Source organism: Equus asinus, chromosome 23 (assembly GCF_041296235.1).
Source record: "Equus asinus isolate D_3611 breed Donkey chromosome 23, EquAss-T2T_v2, whole genome shotgun sequence".
NCBI lineage: Eukaryota > Metazoa > Chordata > Mammalia > Perissodactyla > Equidae > Equus > Equus asinus.
Window position 1 is genome coordinate 20,256,049 of NC_091812.1, and position 21,950 is coordinate 20,277,998.

The window sequence follows — 21,950 nt, forward strand, 5'->3', positions numbered from 1 at the left end:
TAGATACCATTAGGCACCAGTGTAGGGGAGTGGGACTACCAAGATGGATAAGACCTTAAGGTAGACCCTAAAGAGAATATCATTCAACACAATGAAGGCTTTAAAAGAAATAGAAATAATAAAAAGAGAGGTTTTAAATAGAAAAGGCAATAGTTCTCTCCTTGGATACATTGTGAAGGGTGTATAAAGAAGGGACATCTGGGATGGATTTTGAATCATTAATAACTGTGTAAGCTGAGAAATGGAGAAAGACTTTGTAGTCTAAGGGAACTGCAAGAACAAAGGTCCAGAGCTGTGAAAGGCCTTAGACTGTTTTCAGGAAACTGAGAAATTCTATATCTAAGCAGTGTAGAGTTAAGTGAGTATGGGATGACACGACTAGGGAAATAGATTGGATTTAGATTATAAAGATCTTTTTCTGTGAAACTAAGAAGTTAGAATTTTATTCTATAGACTCAGGTTGCAAACTATAGCCCATGAATCACATCTGGTCAGAGGTCTGTTTTTGTAAGGCCCATGAGCCAAGAATGGTATTCACATTTAAAAAATATTATTAAAAAAAGAAAGTATCTCATCATGTAGATACTTGTAAGTCTGCGTTTATTTTTCTTACCACAACCACTAGTCTTCTACCTTATTTCCTCTTAAACTATGAACCTGTTCTCCCGGCCCAAAACTTGTAGTAATTTAAGTAATGTCCCCATGAACTCTTTCCCTTTACTTCCTTGATTTTCTTTTATTCCCTTCTTGCCAGTACACAGCATTGACTCTCACAGTATTGTTTACCTTCTCTATTCTAATTTAATTCCTGGGCTGCCAGATATTGCTGGAAAATGTATTTTTTAAGACAGTACTAATGTTCTCATCTGAAAATCAGTGCTATGTAACTTTTGCCATGTCCTTATTTTTACTTAGCAATTCTTTGATTCATCTCTTTCTGACTTTGACAAATTCCTAAAATGGCTATTCCAAATTCTAAAAGCCTGTTTCCAATCTTTTTCCTCTCCTCAATGGATGTTACCTCTTTGTTTCCTAAGACTGATAAATTGAGTCATTCAACAAGTTAAACATCTACTGTGTTTGTTATATAGGACATGAGAGAAGTCAGACCCTTAAGAACTTTTTACTCCAATGCAGAAATAAGATTGGTTTATAAATAACACTATTCCATGTGAAAATCTGTTTTCAGCTGATTAGTCGGAAATCCTTGTGTGCTCTGAAATATTAGTGAGCTTCTTACTTTCTGACATTGAATTAAATTTAATGTTTTTTTGTCTTGCCTTGACTGTCAAATTTGATGTACACTCCAGGAAGCCACGTTAATATTTATGGTTAGTATATTTACTTCCTCTTTTTTCATCGATTATAGTTTTCCCCTTTGTGGTCCATATCTTCTTCTTTTTTTAAGCCATCTCAGATCATGTTTGGATAGGAAGAAGAATATTAATATACTTCACCAAATAATTAGGGTCTCAAACCCTTTGTAGAACAAAATTGGGTATACGTAAGTTTGGTTAAATGATTAAGTAATATTAATGATATAATGAAACTGAAGTGACAGTACAGTATAGTAGAAAGAGAACAGTCTTTGAAATCAAACCTAATAATACAAAATATAGCTCTGCAGCTTATCAGCTGTGTTACATTGGGATGAAATTATCTGCCTTTCATGAACTGTTACTAGGAAAATTAGCAATTATGATTTAAAATGTTTGGTAGAGTGTGTTGTACACAGTACACATTTAATAGGTAATTATTTTTGTACAGTGTAGAAAGTGGTAAGTCCAAAAAAGGATATACTGATAAAGTGCCATAGTAATTCATAGGAATGGCGATCAGAGATGGCATTCTAAGAAGAAAATAGATTTGGATTATAATTTAAAGGACAGCAGAATTTGAACACACAGAGCTGAGGGGAGAAGAAACTGGAATGCCATGAGTAAAAGAATGGAGGCAGTGAAGTATAAATCAATTTATGGCAGAAGGTTCATAGAGGAGCATAGTGTAAGTTTGGGAAGGTAGGTTGGAAAGGATTGTGGGGGATTTAAAGGCCTGATTTCTGATTTTGCCAGTGGATAGTAAAGAATTTTTTAAGGTATTTGAACAGAGGACAACATTCTATATCGTAATATTAATTTCTCTGCAGTGCCTAGGGAAAAGTGAAGAAAGGTAAAGACTAGTGATAGGAATCAAACAGACAATACTCAGTAGTGGTAAGGATATAGAACAACAGTAACATACTACTAGTGGTAGTATAAATTGATATAACCATTTTGGAAAACAATTTGGCATTAACTTTTAAAGTTGAAGATGATGGACAGACTGTACTAGAAATTCTACCCTAAACTCTGGAGACATGTTCAAGAAGAATGTTCAAAGCTCACTTGTTTGTAATAACAAAATCAACAGGAGAAATGAAGGAACTACAGCTATACATAGCAACATGGATGAACATCAAAAATGTAATGTTTAATGAAAAAAGCAAGTCACGAGATAATAGTTTGATGCCATATATATAAATTTAAAAAAATAGAAAATTTAATATATTGTTCAGGGATATATATATATATGTTGTAAAAGACTAACAAAGGAAGAGAATGACAAACACAAAATTCATGATAGTGGATATCCTCAGGAGAGGAGGGAAAGGGATATGATTGGAGAGAGGCACATGGGAGATGCTAGAGTATTGGTAATATTCACATTCTTAATCTGCATATTGGGTTATTTTTCTTTTTACCTTAGATGTGTCATTCATATATGTATTCTTTTGCATATGCAAAATTTTTCATAATTAAAAAATAACGATTTTGTCATGTCATTGAGTGTAGTGGGGATAAAAGAAGATTGAGGCCATTTAAAAAGTACTCTACTTCTCTCTCTTTCTCTTGTCCTTCCTCTTCTCATTGCACTCCTTTCTCAGAGAAGGAAAGCTCTTCTTTTTGCCAAGGGTAAAATAAAATTCTCTTTTAACTGTACATTAATATTTCAGGAAGTTTTAAAGGTGAAAAATAAGTCAAATGTAATTCAGGCATTCTTAACACAACATTTGGTTTCATTTTTGAATAGAACTTTTCTAGGAAAATGCCACATGCATAGGTATTTAAAAATAATCATAACAGACAACACCGCTGCAGACCACAAGGAGGGAGCGCGTCTAAGTGGGCTGCAACAGTAGGCACCAGCAGCCTGAGGCCCCCTTGCGATTGCCCCCACAACCAACGAGGGACCCCACAGGACCACTGTGACTACAAGGAGGGGTCCAGGTCCAGTCAGTAACAGCTGACAGGGTTCCTGGTTGGTTCAGTCTAAACAGCTGCCCCCCACACACCAGTCACAGCAAGTGGAAGCAGTGACTAAACTCTAGGTCTATGCGGAGGCACAAATCTACGCCATCAAGCAGTATGAAAAAATCTATTAAATCTCCAGAACAGAGAGAAAATGATAAGCACCCAGAAAACAATCCCAAAGACAATGAAATCTATAACCTAAATGACGATGATTTCAAAAATGGCATTATTAAAAAACTCAATGAGTTAAAAGAAAATTCAGATAGACAACTCAATGAGTTCAGGAGCTATGTCACAAAAGAGCTTGACACTATAAAGAACCAATTAGAAATACTGGAGATGAAGCACACAATAGAGGAGATTAAGAAAAACCTGGACTCTCTGAACAGTAGGGTCGATAATATGGAGGACAGAATTAGCAATTTGGAGGATAGGAATATAGAAATGCTGCAGGCAGAGGAGGAGAGAGAACTAAGACTAAAAAGAAATGAAGAAACTCTCCGAGAATTATCCGACTCAATTAGGAGATGCAACATAAGGATTATAGGTGTACCAGAGGGAGAAGAGGAGAAGGGGGCAGAAGGCCTGTTCAAAGAAATAATAGCTGAGAACTTTCCAAACCTGGGAAGAGAGATGGAACTTCATGTGACAGAAGCCAATAGAGCTCCAAACTTTATTAACACAAGAAGACCAACCCCAAGGCATGTAGTAGTGAAACTAGCAAAAGTCAACGACAAAGAGAAAATACTAAGGGCAGCCAGGCAGAAGAAGATAACTTACAAAGGAAACCCCATAAGGCTATCAGCAGATTTCTCAGGAGAGAGCTTACAGGCTAGAAGAGATTGGAATGAAATATTCAAAACTCTGAAGGACAAAAACCTGCAGCCAAGAATACTCTACCCAGCGAAAATATCTTTCAAATACGATGGAGAAATAAAAACTTTCCCAGATAAACAAAAGTTAAGGGAGTTCATCGCCACAAATCCTCCTCTCCAAGAAATGCTCAGGAAGAACCTCATTCCTGAAAAATCAAAAAAAGGAAAGGGGTTACAAAATCCAGAACAAAGGAGATAAGCAGAAGGACAGTAACACAAAGTAACAGCTCTCCATCAGGACAAAATGCAAAAGAACTGGAAAACAAGTGATAAAATGGCAACAGTAGGCCCCCACGTTTCAATAATCACTCTAAACATGAATGGATTGAACTCTCCAATCAAAAGGCACAGAGTGGCACGATGGATCAAAGAACAAGATCCAACAATATGCTGCCTCCAGGAAACACGCCTCAGCCCCAAAGACAAACACAGACTCAGAGTGAAGGGATGGAAGACAATACTCCAAGCTAATAATGAACAAAAGAAAGCAGGTGTTGCCATACTTATATCAGACAAAGTAGACTTCAAAGCAAAACAGATAAAGAAAGACAAAGAGGAGCAGTATATAATGATAAAAGGGACGTTCCACCAAGATGACATAACACTTATAAATATATATGCACCTAACGCAGGAGCACCAAAATTCGTAAAGAAACTATTAACAAAACTAAAAGGAGACATCAACAGCAATACAATAATAGTAGGGGACCTCAACACCCCATTAACACCAATGGACAGATCATCCAGACAGAAAATCAACAAAGAAATTATAGAATTAAATGAAAAATTAGATTAGATGGACCTAATAGATATATATAGGACACTTCATCCAAAAACAGCAGGTTACACATTCTTCTCAAGCACGCATGGAACGTTCTCAAGGATAGACCATATCTTGGGAAACAAAGCAAGCATCAATAAGTTCAAGAGAGTTGAAATAATATCAAGCATCTTTTCTGATCATAATGCTATGAAACTAGAAATCAACTACAAGAATAAAGCTGGGAAAGGAGCAAAAATGTGGAGACTAAACAACATGCTACTGAAGAAACAATGGATTATTGAAGAAATCAAACATTATCTCGAGACAAATGAAAATGAAAACACACCGTACCAAATTATTTGGGATGCAGCAAAGGCACTCCTAAGAGGGAAATTAATTGCAATACAGGCTCACCTCAATAAGCAAGAAAAATCTTACATAAACAACCTCAAACGACACCTAACGGAATTAGAAAAAGAAGAACAAACAAAGCCCAAAGTCAGTAGAAGGAGGGAAATAATAAAAATTAGAGCAGAAATAAATGATATTGAAACAAAAAAGACAGTAGAAAGGATCAATGAAACAAAGAGTTGGTTCTTTGAAAAAATTAACAAAATTGACAAACCCTTAGCCAGACTCACTAAAAAAAAAGTCTCAAATAAAATTAGAAACAAGAGAGGAGAAATCACAACAGATACTGAAGAAATACAAAGGATCATAAGAGAATACTATGAAAAACTGTATGCCAACAAATTGAACAACCTAGAAGAAATGGATAAATTCCTAGACTCTTACAACCTACCCAAACTGAATCAGGAAGAAATAGAGAATCTGAATAGACCAATCACAAGTAAAGAAATAGAAACAGTAATCAAAAACCTCCCCAAAAATAAGAGTCCAGGACCAGACGGCTTCTCTGGAGAATTCTACCAAACATTCAAAGAAGATTTAATACCTATCCTTCTCAAACTATTCCAGAAAATAGAGGAAGATGGAGCACTCCCTAATACATTCTATGAAGCCAACATCACCCTCATCCCAAAACCTGACAAGGACAACACAAAGAAGGAGAACTACAGGCCAATATCACTGATGAACATAGATGCAAAAATCCTCAACAAAATTCTGGCAAACTGAGTACAGCAATATATCAAAAAGATTATATACTATGATCAAGTGGGATTTATACCAGGGACACAGGGATGGTTCAACATCCGCAAGTCAATCAATGTGATTCACTACGTTAATAAAATGAGAAACAAAAACCACATGATCATCTCAATAGATGCAGAGAAATCATTCGACAAGAGCCAACATCCATTTATGATAAAAACCCTCAATAAAATAGGTATAGAAGGAAATTACCTCAACATAATAAAGGCCATATATGACAAACCCACAGCAAGCATCATACTCAACGGACAAAAAACTGAAACCCATCCCTCTCAGAACGGAACAAGACAAGAGTGCCCACTTTCACCACTCTTATTCAACATAGTACTGGAGGTTTTGGCCAGAGCAATTCGGCAGGAAAAAGCAATAAAAGGAATCCAAATAGGCAATGAAGAAGTAAAACTCTTGCTGTTTGCAGATGACATGATCTCATATATAGAAAACCCCAAAGAATCCATAGGAAAACTATTAGAAACAATCAACAACTACAGCAAAGTTGCAGGGTATAAAATCACCATACATAAATCAGTAGCATTTCTATACGCTAACAATGAACTAACAGAAAAAGAACTCAAGAACTCAATCCCATTCACAATCACAACAAAAAGAATAAAATACCTTGGGATAAATTTAACCAAGGAAGTGAAAGATCTATACAATGAAAACTGCAAGACGTTCTTGAAAGAAATCAACGATGACATAAAGAGATGGAAAGACATTCCATGCACATGGATTGGAAGAATAAACATAGTTAAAATGTCCGTACTACCTAAAGCAATCTACAGATTCAACGCTATCCCAATCAGAATTCCAATGTCATTCTTTACAGAAATTGAACAAAGAATCCTAAAATTCATATGGGGCAACAAAAGACCCTGAATTGCTAAAGCAATCCTGAGAAAGAAGAACACAGCTGGAGGCATCACAATCCCTGACTTCAAAACATACTACAAAGCTACAGTAATCAAAACAGCATGGTACTGATACAAAAACAGGTGCACAGATCAATGGAACAGAATTGAAAGCCCAGAAATAAAACCACACATCTGTGGACAGCTAATCTTTGACAAAGGAGCTGAGGGCCTACAATGGAGGAAAGAAAGTCTCTTCAACAAATGGTGCTGGGAAAACTGGACAGCCACATGTAAAAGAATGAAAATCAGCCATTCTTTTTCACCATTTACTAAAATAAACTCAAAATGGATCAAAGACCTAAAGATTAGGCCTGAAACAATAAGTCTTCTAGAAGAGAATATCGGCAGTACACTCTTTGACATCAGCTTCAAAAGAATCTTTTTGGACACCATAACCCCTCACATGAGGGAAACAATAGAAAGAATAAACAAATGGGACTTCATCAGACTAAAGAGCTTCTTCAAGGCAAGGGAAAACAGGATTGAAACAAAAAACAGCCCACTAATTGGGAAAAAATATTCACAAGTTTTTTATCCGACAAAGAGTTAATCTCCATAATATACAAAGAACTCACACAACTCAACAATAAAAAATCAAACAACCCAATTACAAAATGGACAGGGGATGTGAACAGACATTTCTCCAAAGAAGATATATGGATGGCCAATAGACACATGAAAAGATGCTCATCATCACTAATCATCAGGGAAATGCAAATCAAAACTACACTAAGATATCACCTTACACCTGTTAGAATGGCAAAAATATCCAAAACCAAGAGTGACAAATGTTGGAGAGGCTGTAGAGAAAAGGGAACCCTCATACACTGTTGGTGGGAATGCAAACTGGTGCAGCCACTATGGAAAACAGTATGGAGATTCCTCAAAAAGTTAAGAATACAAATACCTTATGGCCCAGCCATCCCACTACTGGGTATCTATCCTAAGAACCTGAAATCAGCAATTCCAAAAGTCCCATGCACCCCTATGTTCATCGCAGCATTATTTACAATAACCAAGTCATGGAAGCAACTTATGTGCCCAGCAAGTTATGATTGGATAAAGAAGATGTGGTATATATATACAATGGAATACTACTCAGCCGTAAAAAAGGACAAAGTTGTCCCATTCACAACAACATGGATAGACCTTGAGGGTATTTTGTTCAGTGAAATAAGCCCGACAGAGAAAGATGAACTCTGTATGACTCCTCTCATAGGTGGTAGTTAACATATGGACAAAGAGAACTGATCGGTGGTTGCCAGGGGAAAGGGAGGTGGGGGGAGGGCACTAGGGGTGAAGTGGTGTACCTACGACATGACTAATAATGATGTAAACTGTAATTTCACAATGATGTTAACTTTCCTAACCTTAATTAAAAAAAAGGAAAAAATTAATTTATCTGTAACTATTTTCTCCAATAGAAGTGAAAGCAGGAGCCTTGGGTGTCTTGTTTATCATTGTGTTCAGTGTCTGGAATATAGAGTAGACAATCAATACATTTGTGCTTGTTGGATTGCTAGTTGTCTGTATTCAGGCTAAGTCTAGCTACTGAATAAAGTATGGTTTTTGGCAAGTTAATTTATAAAATAAAGACTATTTGCATATCCTAAAAAAATAAAAATTATCGTAACAATAAGGAATATAGTTGTAGCCCCTTTTGTAAACCAAGCATTATAGTCTGTCAAATCAGCACGCTGTAATTCACTTGGTCATTGCCTTATTATGGAACAATTAGGTTGTTTAGAATTGGTCATTTGCTATTCATTGCATATCTTCATATATTTAATTTTCTTATGAATTATTTCCTTGGAATACATCCTTAAAAATAGTAATTGTATCAAAGGATTTAAATGTCTTTGTTGCTTTTGATGTGTGTATCAGCATTGTCTTCTAGCCACAGGATATGAGCTTACTAATTTCTACACAACTTCACTGGTGTTCCCTCTTTTAGCCGTCAGGGCTCTGTTTAATTGCTTGCCTTTGTCGCATATTTCACCTTTTTTTTTCTGTGGATACCTTATACTCACTTTGTCCAAAATCAAGCTCATCAGTCACTCTCCGAACCAAGCTTTTGGCTTGACTTCCATCATTTCTGTTTTTAGTTTCATCGTTTTATCCAGACTTTAAACCTCCTTTTTTCACTTTTCTATTCTCATGGTTTGGGAGTTTTTAATCTTTGAAATATTTCTCAAATCTATCTTCTGTTCCATTCTCAGTAATATTTCTCTAATTTAGGCTCGCATTATCTCTTACTGGTATTATTTCAGTAATCTAACAAGTCTTTCTGCCTCCTTCCTTCTAATGTTAGGTAATTTATCATATGCACTGCTAACAGATGACTTTTTAAAAAGCGTGACTTCCACCATGCCACACCATGTCCTTAAATTTCAATGTCTGTTGAATCAAGTACAATGTCCCTGACTTGACATTTAAAGTCCTCAGGCTCTGCTTTTCAAACTGAGAGTCCCAACCAATTTAACTGGTCCTGAAGTCAATTTAGTAGATTGCTACCAGCACTTAGGAAAAAAAAAAGTATGTCAGAGTATATGACGTCTATTCATATTTTATGAAATTTGTTTCCATGTATATATATATATATATATATATATATACACACACACACACATACATAACATAAACACATGTACCTACATACACTGACATGTATGTGCATTCTTTGTTGTGATATAAAACGTTCCTTAATGTGGGTCACTGTCAAATGAGTTTGAAAGCATTGTACTACAGTGTAGCTTCAATGTAATTAACTTCAGCTGTACTCTTTCCCAAATTTTTCTCCTAGCTAAAGCAGAGCGCTCCTATCACAGAATGCTGGATCCTTCCCAGCTTTGCTCAACATTCCATCTTCTCCCTGAACCTTTCTATCACTGCTCCATCCCAACCTGAAACACCAAAAACAGAAAACCTGGATATGATCTTTCCTTGTTTTTCTATACCCTATAGCATTTTGTTTTTTTACGGCACATTTAATAGAGCACTTTTTTTTTTTTAGGAATATTTGCCCTGAGCTAACATCTGCCGCCAATCCTCCTCTTTTTGCTGAGGAAGACTGCCCCTGAGCTAACATCTGTGCCCATCTTCCTCTACTTTATATGTGGGTCACCTGCCACAGCATGGTTTTGTAAGCAGTACATATGTTCACATCCAGGATCCGAACCGCTGAACCCCTGGGCCAGGAAAGTGGAGCAATGAACTTAACCACTACGCCTCCAGGCTGGCCCCTCCCACAGCACATTTTTATTATCATTTTTAATAGATTGCAAGTCCCCTGTGGGCATAGACTTTATCATATATGTCCTTTCATCCTCATTTTAGTATAGTATCTTCTAGTTAGAAGATAATTTTTAAAATTTATTTAATGAAATGAAGACTTTATAAACATGAATGTGCATTAAAACAATATAATTTCCTGTTTTAAAAAGTGATGTTTGTTGTAGAAATTTTGGAAACTACTGATCAGTAAAATGAAGAAATGATAATGATGGCAAAAATAAATATTTGAGGTCTTATTAAATATTTGCCAGACATTATATTAAGTACTTAAAATGGTTATTTCATTTAATTCCCACAGTTAACTATGAAGTCGGTAGATATCATTATTATCCCCCAATTTGCAGATGCAGTGGCTAGAAATGATCCTGATCTCATTCATCGGGAGAAAATTGCTATTGATATTTTGTTGTGGTCCTCCTTTTCTATGGATATGTATACCTGTTTTCCTCAGTAATGTAGGAACTGTTATATGGACCACTTCTCAGTTAAATACAGATGGTGAGCATTTCAGATCATTAAGTAATAATTCTTGTACACTAAATCGTTGAGTTTATAGCTAAATTGCTTTTAGTTACCCACACAGAGAAAAAATTTTTAAATGTACCAGTTTAATATAACATTTCCTTGCTTACTACTGAGACTGTACACTTTTTTCATTTTTATTGGTCATATGCCTGTTATATGAGTTGAGACTATTTTTTCCAGTTTTTCATTTACCTTTTGATTTTGTTACAGTATTTTTGGAGATTTTACTTCATTAAATATATCAATCTTTTCCTTTTTGTTTTCTCCCTTTGGTATCATGTTCAGAAGAGCTTTCCTATTCAAAGATGATTTGTTGTTAGTGCTGTCAAGTTGATTCTGACTCCTAGTGACACCATGTACAGCAGAGTGGAAGTCTGCCCGGTCTTTTTGTGCCATCCTCTCATCTTCCAGGGGGCAATATATCAGACAGTGCTCTGCTGCTATTCATAGGGTTTTTATGGCCAATTTTTTCTGAAGTGGATGGCCAGGTCCTTCTTCCTAGTCTGTCTTAGTCTGGAAGCTCTGCTGAAACCTGTCCACCATGGGTGACACTGCTGGTATTTGAAATACCAGTGGCATAACTTGCAGCATCACAGCAACATGCAGCTGCCACAGGATGACAACCAACAGACGCGTGGTGTGGTTCCCTAACTGAGAGCAAACCTGGGCCGTGGTGGTGAGAATGCTGAATCTTAACCACTAGACCACCAGGGCTAGCTCAAAGATGATAGATATTCATATTATCTAGATTTTATTTTAATACTTACATGGTTTCATTTTTTTTTTAAGATTTTACTTTTCCTTTTTCTCCCCGAAGCTCCCAGGTACATAGTTGTGTATTTTTAGTTGTGAGTCCTTCTAGTTGTGGCATGTGGGACGCCGCCTCAGCATGGCTTGATGAGCAGTGCCACATCTGCACCCAGGATCCGAACCTGTGAAACCCTGGGCCACCGAAGTGGAGCACGCAAACTTAACCACTCGGCCACGGGGCCAGCCCCATGCTTTCATTTTTTCAAAATTAAAATAGTATTTTATATTGTTCAATGATTACTCAGTATAAAACATTTTTGATGAAATTTTTTAACAATGAAGTGAAATCTTCCATAACCTCATGTCCTAAGAGTTATTAAAATTTTGGTGTATGTCCTTCCAGGACTTTTTCTTTGCATAGAGTATCACAATTTTGGGATCATACAAATATATTCTATAGTTTTATATCATCATTTTTAGTAATTTCAGAGTTTTCAGTTTATATTTAGCTTATATCCTATTGTTGGACATTTAAATTGATGTTCAGCTTTTTGTTGTCGTAAATCTACAGTGAACACTCTCGTGGATACTCAGTCCCTCACTTACCTCTTTAAGATAAATTCCTAGAAGTGAGATTCCTGGGCCTAATAGTAGTATATTTCTAATTGTTTTTAAGTTTTTTTTTTATTGAAGTAGCGTTGGTTTATAACATTATTTAAATTTCAGATGTACGTCATTATATTTTGATTTCTGTGTAGACTACATCATGTTCACCACCCAAAGACTAATTACCATCTGTCACACCATACACGTTTGCCCTTTTACTCCTTTCCACCTCCCACCCTCCCCCCATCCCCTCTGGTAATCACCAGTCTAATCTCTGTATCTATGTATTTGTTTGCTGCTGTTGTTGCTTTTATCTTGCACATATGAGTGAAATCATGGTATTTGGCCTTCTTCATGTCACTTATTTCGCTTAGCGTAAAACCCTCAAGGTTCATCCATGTTGTCATAAATGACAAGATTTTATCTTTTTATATGGCTGAGTAGAATTCCATTGTGTATATATATATACCACATCATCTTTATCCATTCATCCATCAATGGGCCCTTAGATTTCCAAGTCTTGGCTACTGTGAATAATGGTATAATGAACATATGTCTTTTTGAATTAGTGTTTTCATGTTCTTTCGATAAATACCCACAAGTTGAATAGCTAGATCATACGGTATTTTTATTTTTATTTTTTTGAGGACTCTCCATACTCTTTTCCACAGTAGCTGCACCAGATTACATTCCCACCAGCAGAGTACGAGGGTTCCGTTTTCTCCACATCCTCTCCAACACCTGCTATTTCTTGTCTTGTTAATTATAGCCATTCTGACTGGCATGAGGTAATATCTCATTGTGATTTTGGTTTGCATTTCCCTAGTAATTAGTGATGTTGAAAATCTTTTCACGTATATGTTGGCCATCTGTATATCTTCCTTGTAAGAGTGTCTGTTCACATCCTCTGCCCATTTTTTAATCAGGCTTCTTGTTTTTTTGTTTCTAAGCTGTATGAGTTCTTCATATATTTTGTATATTAACCCGTTATTGCATATATGACTTGCAAGTATCTTCTCCCAGTTGGTAGGTTGTCTTTTCATTTTGTTGATGGTTTCCGTTGCTTTGCAGAAGCTTTTTAGTTTGATGCAGCCCCATTTGTTTATTTTTTCTTTTTTTCCCCTTGCCTGAGGAGACATGATATTCAAAAAAGATACTGCTAAGACTGATGTCAGAGAGTGTACTGGCTATGTTTTCTTCTAGGAGTTTCATGCTTTCAGGTCTTACATTCAAGTGTTTAATCCATTTTGAGTTAATTTTTGTGTATGGTGTAAGATAATGGTCTAATTTCATTCTTTTGCGTGTGGCTGTCCCGTTTCCCAGCACCATTTGTTGAAGAGACATTGTATGTTCTTGGCCCTTTGTCGAAAATTAGCTATCCATAGATGTGTGGGTTTATTTCTGGGCTGTAGATTCTGTTTCACTCATCTGTATGTCTGGTTTTGTGCCAGTACCATGCTGTTTTGATTACTATAGCTTTGTAATTTATTTTGAAATCAGGGAGTGTGATACCTCAAGCTTTCTTCTTTTTTCCTCAGGATTCCTTTATTATGTTGAGGTACTTTCCTTCTACATCCATTTTATTCACAGTTTTTACTATAAATGGATGCTGTATCTTGTTGAATGTTTTCTCTGCATCTAGTGAGATGATCATGTGATTTTTATTCTTCATTTTGTTAATGGGGTGTATCACATTGATTGATTTCTGGGTGTTGAACCACCCTTGTGTCCCTGGTATGAATCCCGATTGATCATGGTGTATGATTCTTTTAATATATTGTATTCAATTTGCTAGTATTTTGTTGAAGTTTTTTGCATCTATATTCATCAGTGATATTGACGTACTTTGCTTTTTTAATTTTTTTTATGTTTTAGAGATTGGCACCTGAGCTAACAACTATTGCCAATCTTCTTCTTCCTTTTTTTCTTTTGAGTTGCTTTTTCTCCCCAAATCCTCCCAGTACATAGTTGTATATTTTAGTTGTGGGTCCTTCTAGTTGTGGCATGTGGGATGCCGCCTCAACATGGCCTTATGAGTGGTGCCATGGCCGTGCCCAGGATCCAAACTGGTGAAACCCTGGGCCGCCGAAGCAGAACGCACCAACTTAACCACTTGGCCACGGGGCCGGCCCCTACTTTTCCTTTTTGTGTGTTGTCCTTGTGTAGTTTTGGTATCAGGGTAATGATGGCCTTGAATGAGTTAGGAAGTGTCCCATCCTCTTCAATATTTTGGAAGAGTTTGAGAAAGATAGGTATTAAGTCTTCTTTGAATGGTTGGTAGTATTCACTGGGGAAGCCCTCTGGTACTGGACTTTTGTATTTTGGAAGGTTTTTGATTGCTGTTTTGATCTCCTTCCTAGTGATTGGTCAATTCAGATTGTCTGTTTCTTCCTGATTGAGTTTTGGAAAGTATATGGGTCTAAGCATTTATCCATTTCTTCTAGATTATTCAATTTGTTGGCGTATAACTTTTCATAGTATCCTCTTATAATCCTTTGTATTTCTGTGGTGTCCATTGTAATTTCTCCTCTCTAATTTCTGATTTTATTTGTTTGAGTCTTCTCTTTTTTTCTTGGTGAGTCCTGCTAAAGGTTTGTCAATTTTGTTTATCTTTTCAAAGATCCAGCTCTTAGTTTCATTGATTTTTTTTCTGTTGTTTTTTTAGGCTCTGTTTCATTTATTTCCACTCTGATTTTCATTATTTCCTCACTTCTACTCATTTGGGGCTTCATTTCTTCTTTTTCTGGTTCCTTTAGGTGTGTTGTCAGATTGTTTATTTGAGATTTTTCTTGCTTCCTCAAGTAGGCTTGTATTACTAAAAACCTCCCTGTTAGTACCACTTTTGCTGTATTCCTTAAATTGCATGTTATATTTTTCATTTTCGCTTGTCTTCAGATAATTTTTTATTTCTCCTTTGATTTCTTCATTGACCCAGTAGTTGTTCAGTAGTGTCTTGTTTAATTGCCACGTATTTGTGGCTTCTCCAGTTTTCTTCTTGTAGTTGATTTCTAGTTTCATGTTGTTGTAGTCAGAAAAGATGCTTGGTATTATTTCAGTTTTCTTGAATTTATTGAGACTTCTTTTGTGGCCTAATATGTCATCTGTTCTGGTGAATGTTCCATGTGCATTCGAAAAGAATGTGTATTCTGCAATTTTCCGATGGAATGTTCTGTATATATTTACTAAGTCAGTCTGGACTAATGAGTCATTTAATGACAGTATTTCCTTGTTGATCTTTTGTTTGAATGATCTGTCCATTTATGTAAGTGGAGTGTTAACGTCCTCTACTAGTATTGTGTTACTGTCGATTTCTCCTTTTATATCTGTTAATAATTGCTTTATGTATTTAGGTGCTCCTGTGTTGGGCACATAGATATTTACAAATGTTATATCTTCTTGTTGAATTGTTCCGTTTATCATTATGTAATGCCCTTGTCTCTTATTACAGTTTTTGTTTTAAAGTCTATTTTGTCTGATATAAGAATTGCTACCGCAGCTTTCTTTTAGTTTCTGTTTGTATGGAGTATCTTTTTCCATCCTTTCATTTTCAATTTTTGAGTGTCTTTAGGTATGAAGTGTGTCTCTTGTATGCAGCATATATATAGGTCTTGTTGTTTTATCCGTTCAGCCACCCTGTGTCTTTTGATTGGAGCATTTAGTCCATTTACTTTTAAGGTAGCTATAGATAAGTATGTACTTATTACCGTTTTGTTACTTTTTTCTGCATGTTTTTGTACGTCTTCTTGTTCCTTTCTTCTTCTCTTGCTTTCTTCCCTTGTGATTTGATGGCTTTCTTTAGTTATGTTTGAGTTCCTTTCTCTTTATTTTTTGTGTGTTTATTATAAGTTTTTGGTTGGTGATTGCCATGAGGTTCACATATAGTAATCTATGTAAATAGTAATCCATATTAAGTTGATGGTCTTTTTAAGTTTGACCTCTTACTAAAAGCCCTACACTTTTACCTCCCCACTATGTTTTTGGTATCATATTTTACCTCTTCTATTTTTGTGTATCCCTTAACCTCTTATCATGTAAATAGAGAATTTTAGTAATTTTGTTTTTTAACCTTCATATTAGCTTTATAGGTGGTTGATCCACTACTTTTACTGTATATTTGCCTTTACTAGTGATACTGTTTTTGATAATTTTCTTATTCTTGTTTGTGGTCTTGTCTTTTCCACTTACATAAGTCCTTTTAACATTTCTTGTGAGGCTGGTTTAGTGGTGATAAACTCCTTTAGTCTTTTGTTTTTCTGGATAACTTTTTCTCTCTCCTTCCATTCTGAGTGATCACCTTGCCAGGTAGAGTATTCTTAGCTGTAGGTTTTTTCCTTTCAGTGCTTTGAATATATTCTGCCACTCCCTTCTAGACTGTAAAATTTCTGCCGAGAAATCAGCCAATAGCCTTAGAAGGTTTCCTTTGTATGTAACTTGTTGCCTTTCTCTTGCAGCTTTTAGAATTATCTCTTTATTTTTAATTCTTGACATTTTAATTATAATGTAGCTTGGTGTGGACCTCTTTGGGTTCATCTTTTTTCATACTCTCTGTGCTGCTTGTACCTGGATATTTGTTTTCTTCCCCAGTTTAGGTAAGTTTTCAGCTATTATTTCTTCAGATAAATTCTCTGCCTCTTTGTCTCTGTCTTCTCTTTCTGGGATACCTATAATGTGGATGTTAGTATGCTTGATGTTCTCCCAGAGGTCCCTTAGGCTATCCTCATTCTTTTTAATTCTTTTTTCTTTTCAGCTTGGGTGATTTCCTCTACTCTTTCATCCAGATTCTGATCCATTCTTCTGTGTCATCTACTCTGCTGTTGGTTACCTCCAGTGAACTTTTCATTTCCCGTATTGTATTCTTCTGCTCTGATTTGTTCTTTTTTATATTTTCCAATTCTTTGTTGAAGTTCTCACTGTGTTCATCTATTCTTCTCCCAAGATCAGTGAGCACCCTTATGACTATTAGTTTGTACTCTTTATCAGGTAGATTGTTTATCTCTTTTTCATTTAGTTCTTTTTCTGAGCATTTGTCCTATTCCTTTTTTGGAACGTATTCCTTTGTCTCCTCATTTTGCCTACTTCTCTGTGCTTATTTCTATATATTAGGTAGATCAGCTACATCTCCCAATCTTGGAAATGTGGCCTTACGTAAGAGATGTCTTATGGGACCTAGCAACATGCTTCCCTACATCACCCGTGCCACGTGCTCCAGGAGTGTCTCTTGTGTGGACTGCATGTGCCCTTCTGTTGTGGCGGGCTTGCTATTGCTATGTGTGCATGGGTAGGTCAGGCTGGCCCCAGGCTGACGGATTGTAAGTCTAAGCCACATGCAGCAGCTACGATCACTTTATTGGGTGGGGTAAGCCCAAGAATGGCTGCCTGTGAGGTCTAATAACACACAACTACTGCTGTTTTGCTGTGAAGTGAGTCAGGCCCCTAGTGTGGCTGGTTGCTAGGCTCAGGGGCTCACAGTTGCTCCAGGCCTCTGGTGTGGCTCGCTGAGGCTGTTGTCAGCTCTCTTTTGGGCAGGGCAGGCCTCTGGCCAGATATGGCTATGCTGCGCTGCAGTACACAGCTGCCTCAGGAGTACTGATGGGTAGAGCTGACCCCAGGCACAGCAGTGCAGGATCGGTTCAGGCACTGGAAGGTGGGGCAGAGTCCATGTGGCTGTTCATGATGGTTTGTGGCACAAGTCAGCTGTGGGCCCACACACCCTGCTGCAGAGGTCCCACAAGCCCTGCCTATGTGGGCCCACAAGTTTGCTTTCCTCTTGCCCCCTCTACCTTCCCCTATCTTTTTCCCTTTGATCCTTAGTCCTGCTAGTAGAAGACTCGTATGTAAAAGCTCATTCAAAACTGTTTCTTGGCAGAAAAGAAACTGTTCATTTAAGTCTTAGACCAAAACAAGTTAGAGTAAGTGTAGTAGACCAATAAGGTTCCTGTTTTTGTCTTCTTGCTCTCCCTAGCCTGGCTGGAGGATAAGATTTGAGAAGGACATTCTGTCCTTTGTGTTATTCTGGTGACTATCCTTAAGCAGTCCTTATTTTATTGATTCCTTCTGAGGCACACAGCACTGGACAGTCTTCCAACCCAGGTTTTAACCACATTTCTGTCACTAAGCATGTGATTTTGGCCAAGTCACTTTATCTTTCTGGGTTTCAGGTTCATTGTCTGTAAAAGCAAAAGAAAATATTGGACTTGGTGTCTAAAACCCTCTGCCTATGAGTCAAGTGTCGCTTTCTAGCCAGTGCATATTGACTCCAACCTTACTGTAATAGACTGGGGCTTTGCTGGGGAGGGGGTGAGGGCCATATTTAAAAATAATGCCCCATCTGGAAGAGACATACTTTGTCATCAGCCTGTCTTATTCTTCATTAAAGAAAAATCAAACAAACAAAAACTTGTCATTTCTAGTAAAATAGACATTTACATTCGTGTTTAGAGGGGAAAAAAGCCATCTCTCTTAGCTAACAAATGTTTTTTCAAAGTATAGCCACTTAAATTAGTGCAGGATGGATTAACATGTGGCCATTATATTTACATTATCAAAAAGTATGTATATATGTATCAGCTCTAAGTTGTTTTTCTCTTTTGGGTTTTTAAGATAGAGTAATAACAACAGCTTGTTACAGAGCACTTTTAATAAGTTTATTCCAGGATAGAAATATCATTTCAAAGCCCTGATATTGTTCTAGGTTATGTTTGTAGTTTGAGATTAATCATAAATATCTTATTTGCCTGCGCTGTACATAATTATAATTATATAATTGAGTAGAAGTGGAAATATAGTCAACAGTTTAAGGTTGCTTTAGAAAACGAATTAAAATCGGGATTTTTCTTCTTAAACTTTTCACAAAGGATATTGTAAGCCAGAACTGGCAGAACTATATTAGTTCTAAAATAGTGTTTTTCCTCTTCAGGAAGTAGTTCTAAAAGATGGAAGAATTGAAAGACTAAAGTTGGAACTTGAAAGGAAAGATGCTGAAATCCAGAAACTAAAAAATGTGATCATTCAATGGGAGGTTTGTATTTATTTACTGTAAACTAAAATAATTCTGTAAATCTGCACATTTTCTGTTTTTCTTATGTGTAAATGCTTAATATTTGATTCATAGAAATATTGTTTCTGCTATTTAGGTTTTTAAACTCTTTCATTAATTATATCTAATCTAAATGATAGTATATTTTTTATCATGGTAAAACATATATAACATTAAATTTGCCATTTCAAGTTTTTAAGTGTAAAATTCAGTGGCATTAAGTCCTTTCACAGTGTTGTCTAGCCATCACTATTTCCAGAACTTTTTCCTCATCCCAAACAAAAACTCTGTACCCATTAAACTTCCTATTTCCCCTTCCTCTGCAGCCCCTGCTAACCTCTAATCTCTATGAATTTGCCTGTTTGAGGTACTTCATTTAAGTAGAACGATATATTTGTCCTTCTATGTCTGACGTATTTCACTTAGCATAATGTTTTCAGGGTTCATCCATGTTTTAGCATGTATCAAAATTTCATTCCGTTTTATAGCTGAATAATATTCCATTGTATGTTTATACCACATATTGTTTTCTGTTGATGGACACTTGTGTTTTTTTCACCTTTTGGCTATTGTGAGTAATGCTGCTATAAACATTGGGGTACAAGTATCTGAGTCCCTGCTTTCAGTTCCTTTGGTACATACCTTATAAGAGGGGAATTGCTGGATCATATGGTAATTCTATGTTTAACTTTTTGAGTGACCACCAAACTGTTTTCCACAGCAGCTGCCCCATTTTACATTTCTACCAGCAATGCATGAGGATTCCAATTTCTCCACATCCTTGCCAGCACTTGTTACTTATACAATTTGTTTTAACCACAAACCTGCCTCTTTCTTCCTTCCTTCAGCTTTTAAAAAAGTCTCTTATTCATCTCAAGTATCATTCTTTTTTGACTAATTTTTGTTTACTCAACAATTATTTATCGAGTGCTTGTAATATGCCAGGTAGTTTTCTTGGCCCTGTGTATGTAATAGTGAAAAAATAAATCAAGTTCCATCCCTGATGGTTCTTACATTTCCCTTCCTATTCTACTCGTGCCTTTAAGAATCATCCCTGCTAAAACCTTTTTGGACTGCACCCACCCATCTCCCATAGCTTTTTCTTTGTCATTTATGTTTTCCATTGCTTTTGTTGAGCACTTAGCATGTGCTAGGCACAGGGAATACAAAGATGAGTTAGCGAGAAGCTCATAGTTTAATGGGGAAGATAGACATGTAAATAATTGCAGTACAATGTATAATTTATAATTTAGATTTGACAGAGTGCTCCAGAAGCACAGAAACAGGAATAAATCAGTTGCTGCTATTGAAAATTGGTAAGGATTTCACAAAAAACATAGTTTTTCTAAATAGAATAGCATATACAAAGGCATGGGAATGGTAAAAAGTACTTTCTTGCTGACATTTCGAGACATGGGAAGTTGTAGAAGGTGAGATTGGAGATGTTAGTTGGGGTCAGAATTTGAAGACATTTGGATTTTAGCAAAGAAAGGGCAGTAAAGGTTTTTAGAAGGGAAGGGAAGTGGAGTGAAGATAGCCTGGTAACACAATTAACAGGTATTGAGTGTAAGAGGAAGAGCACATTTTCAACTGGTTTGGTGAATGGGAACTAATAGATCCCATTTTGGACATGTTGAGTTTAAATGGCTGTGGATGCATGCATTGATGTTCAGGATGCAGTTGGACACATGGAGTCACAACTATGTGTATTTAACTTAAGTGCTCTCTTTTTCATGAAATTAAAAGTAATAATAAGGGCACTGTATATTTCATTTGTACTCTTTATTATAAATTACATTGTACTAGGATTTTATACATTTAAGTTTTTGTAGATATATTTACGATTCAAGGTTGTATATACAAAGCTATATATGCTGTTTTTATGGGCAATATAAAGAGTTTTCACGGGTAATTTTGCTCGTTTGTAATTTTTGCTTTATGGGCTGACTTTAGCCCCTAAAGGCTAGCATAAGAGGTGCCTCCATGTACATTGATATGGACCTTGGACAAAAGGCCTGAGCTAGGGATAGAGTTTGGTGAGATAGTGACATTGATTGAAGCCCTGAGATTGAGAATTTCATAGTGGATATGGTTTCAGATTCACAGTAGATATATTCATAGTAAATATGGTTGTAGTTCACTGTATATGTTTTTCCCATCATATTTTTATGTTTCCATCTGACTTATCTCCCTCATTCATGTCTAAGCTTCTCAAAACTCCTACTCCCTCATGTTTACTATGGTGCTTACTACTTCTGTTTAGTGTATTGTCTGCACTACTACTCAGTAACGTTATTGATTCATCCTCAGGGATAGTATATTTAGTAAAAGCCATCTTCATTGGACTTCACAAGAAAGATTTTTGAATCTGGTAATTTCTGTACATATCTGTGTACATATTGAGAGGAGAAATGACAAGTTTTTTATACTGATCTGTTTTCTTCCTCTGATCTCTTATTTTTCTGTAATTATTAAACGTATTGTTTTCTCTAATGTATTAATGTATTAAATATTTATAAATAATTCAGAGTGTTTTATGTGTTGAATAAGGGTAGCATAAGAGGAAAATTCCCCAGAATATGGACGTTAATGTGGGAACACAATTCCTGTTGTTTATAAATGTAGAATTGTGTCATTTATGTAGTTTGAGAAGAAGCTAAGAGACATAGAAAAAGAAATCGAAAAAGAATTGAAGAATATTTCAATAAATTACTAATTTATGTC

General features: G+C 36.2%; 1 protein-coding gene across 4 annotated transcripts in view; it reads left to right on the forward strand.

Annotated features, from left to right (window-relative positions):
• The window catches only part of GKAP1 (G kinase anchoring protein 1), a 91,351-nt gene that overhangs the window by 62,375 nt on the left and 7,026 nt on the right, over positions 1 to 21,950 (forward strand). For 2 of the 4 annotated variants that reach the window (XM_070495440.1, XM_070495439.1), the window contains one exon: positions 19,111 to 19,208. In XM_070495440.1, the coding sequence (XP_070351541.1) occupies positions 19,111 to 19,208 (98 nt within the window). Of the gene's footprint in view, positions 1 to 19,106; positions 19,209 to 21,950 lie in introns of all 4 variants that reach the window. The other 2 variants (XM_070495441.1, XM_044756529.2) reach the window with 1 other exon arrangement.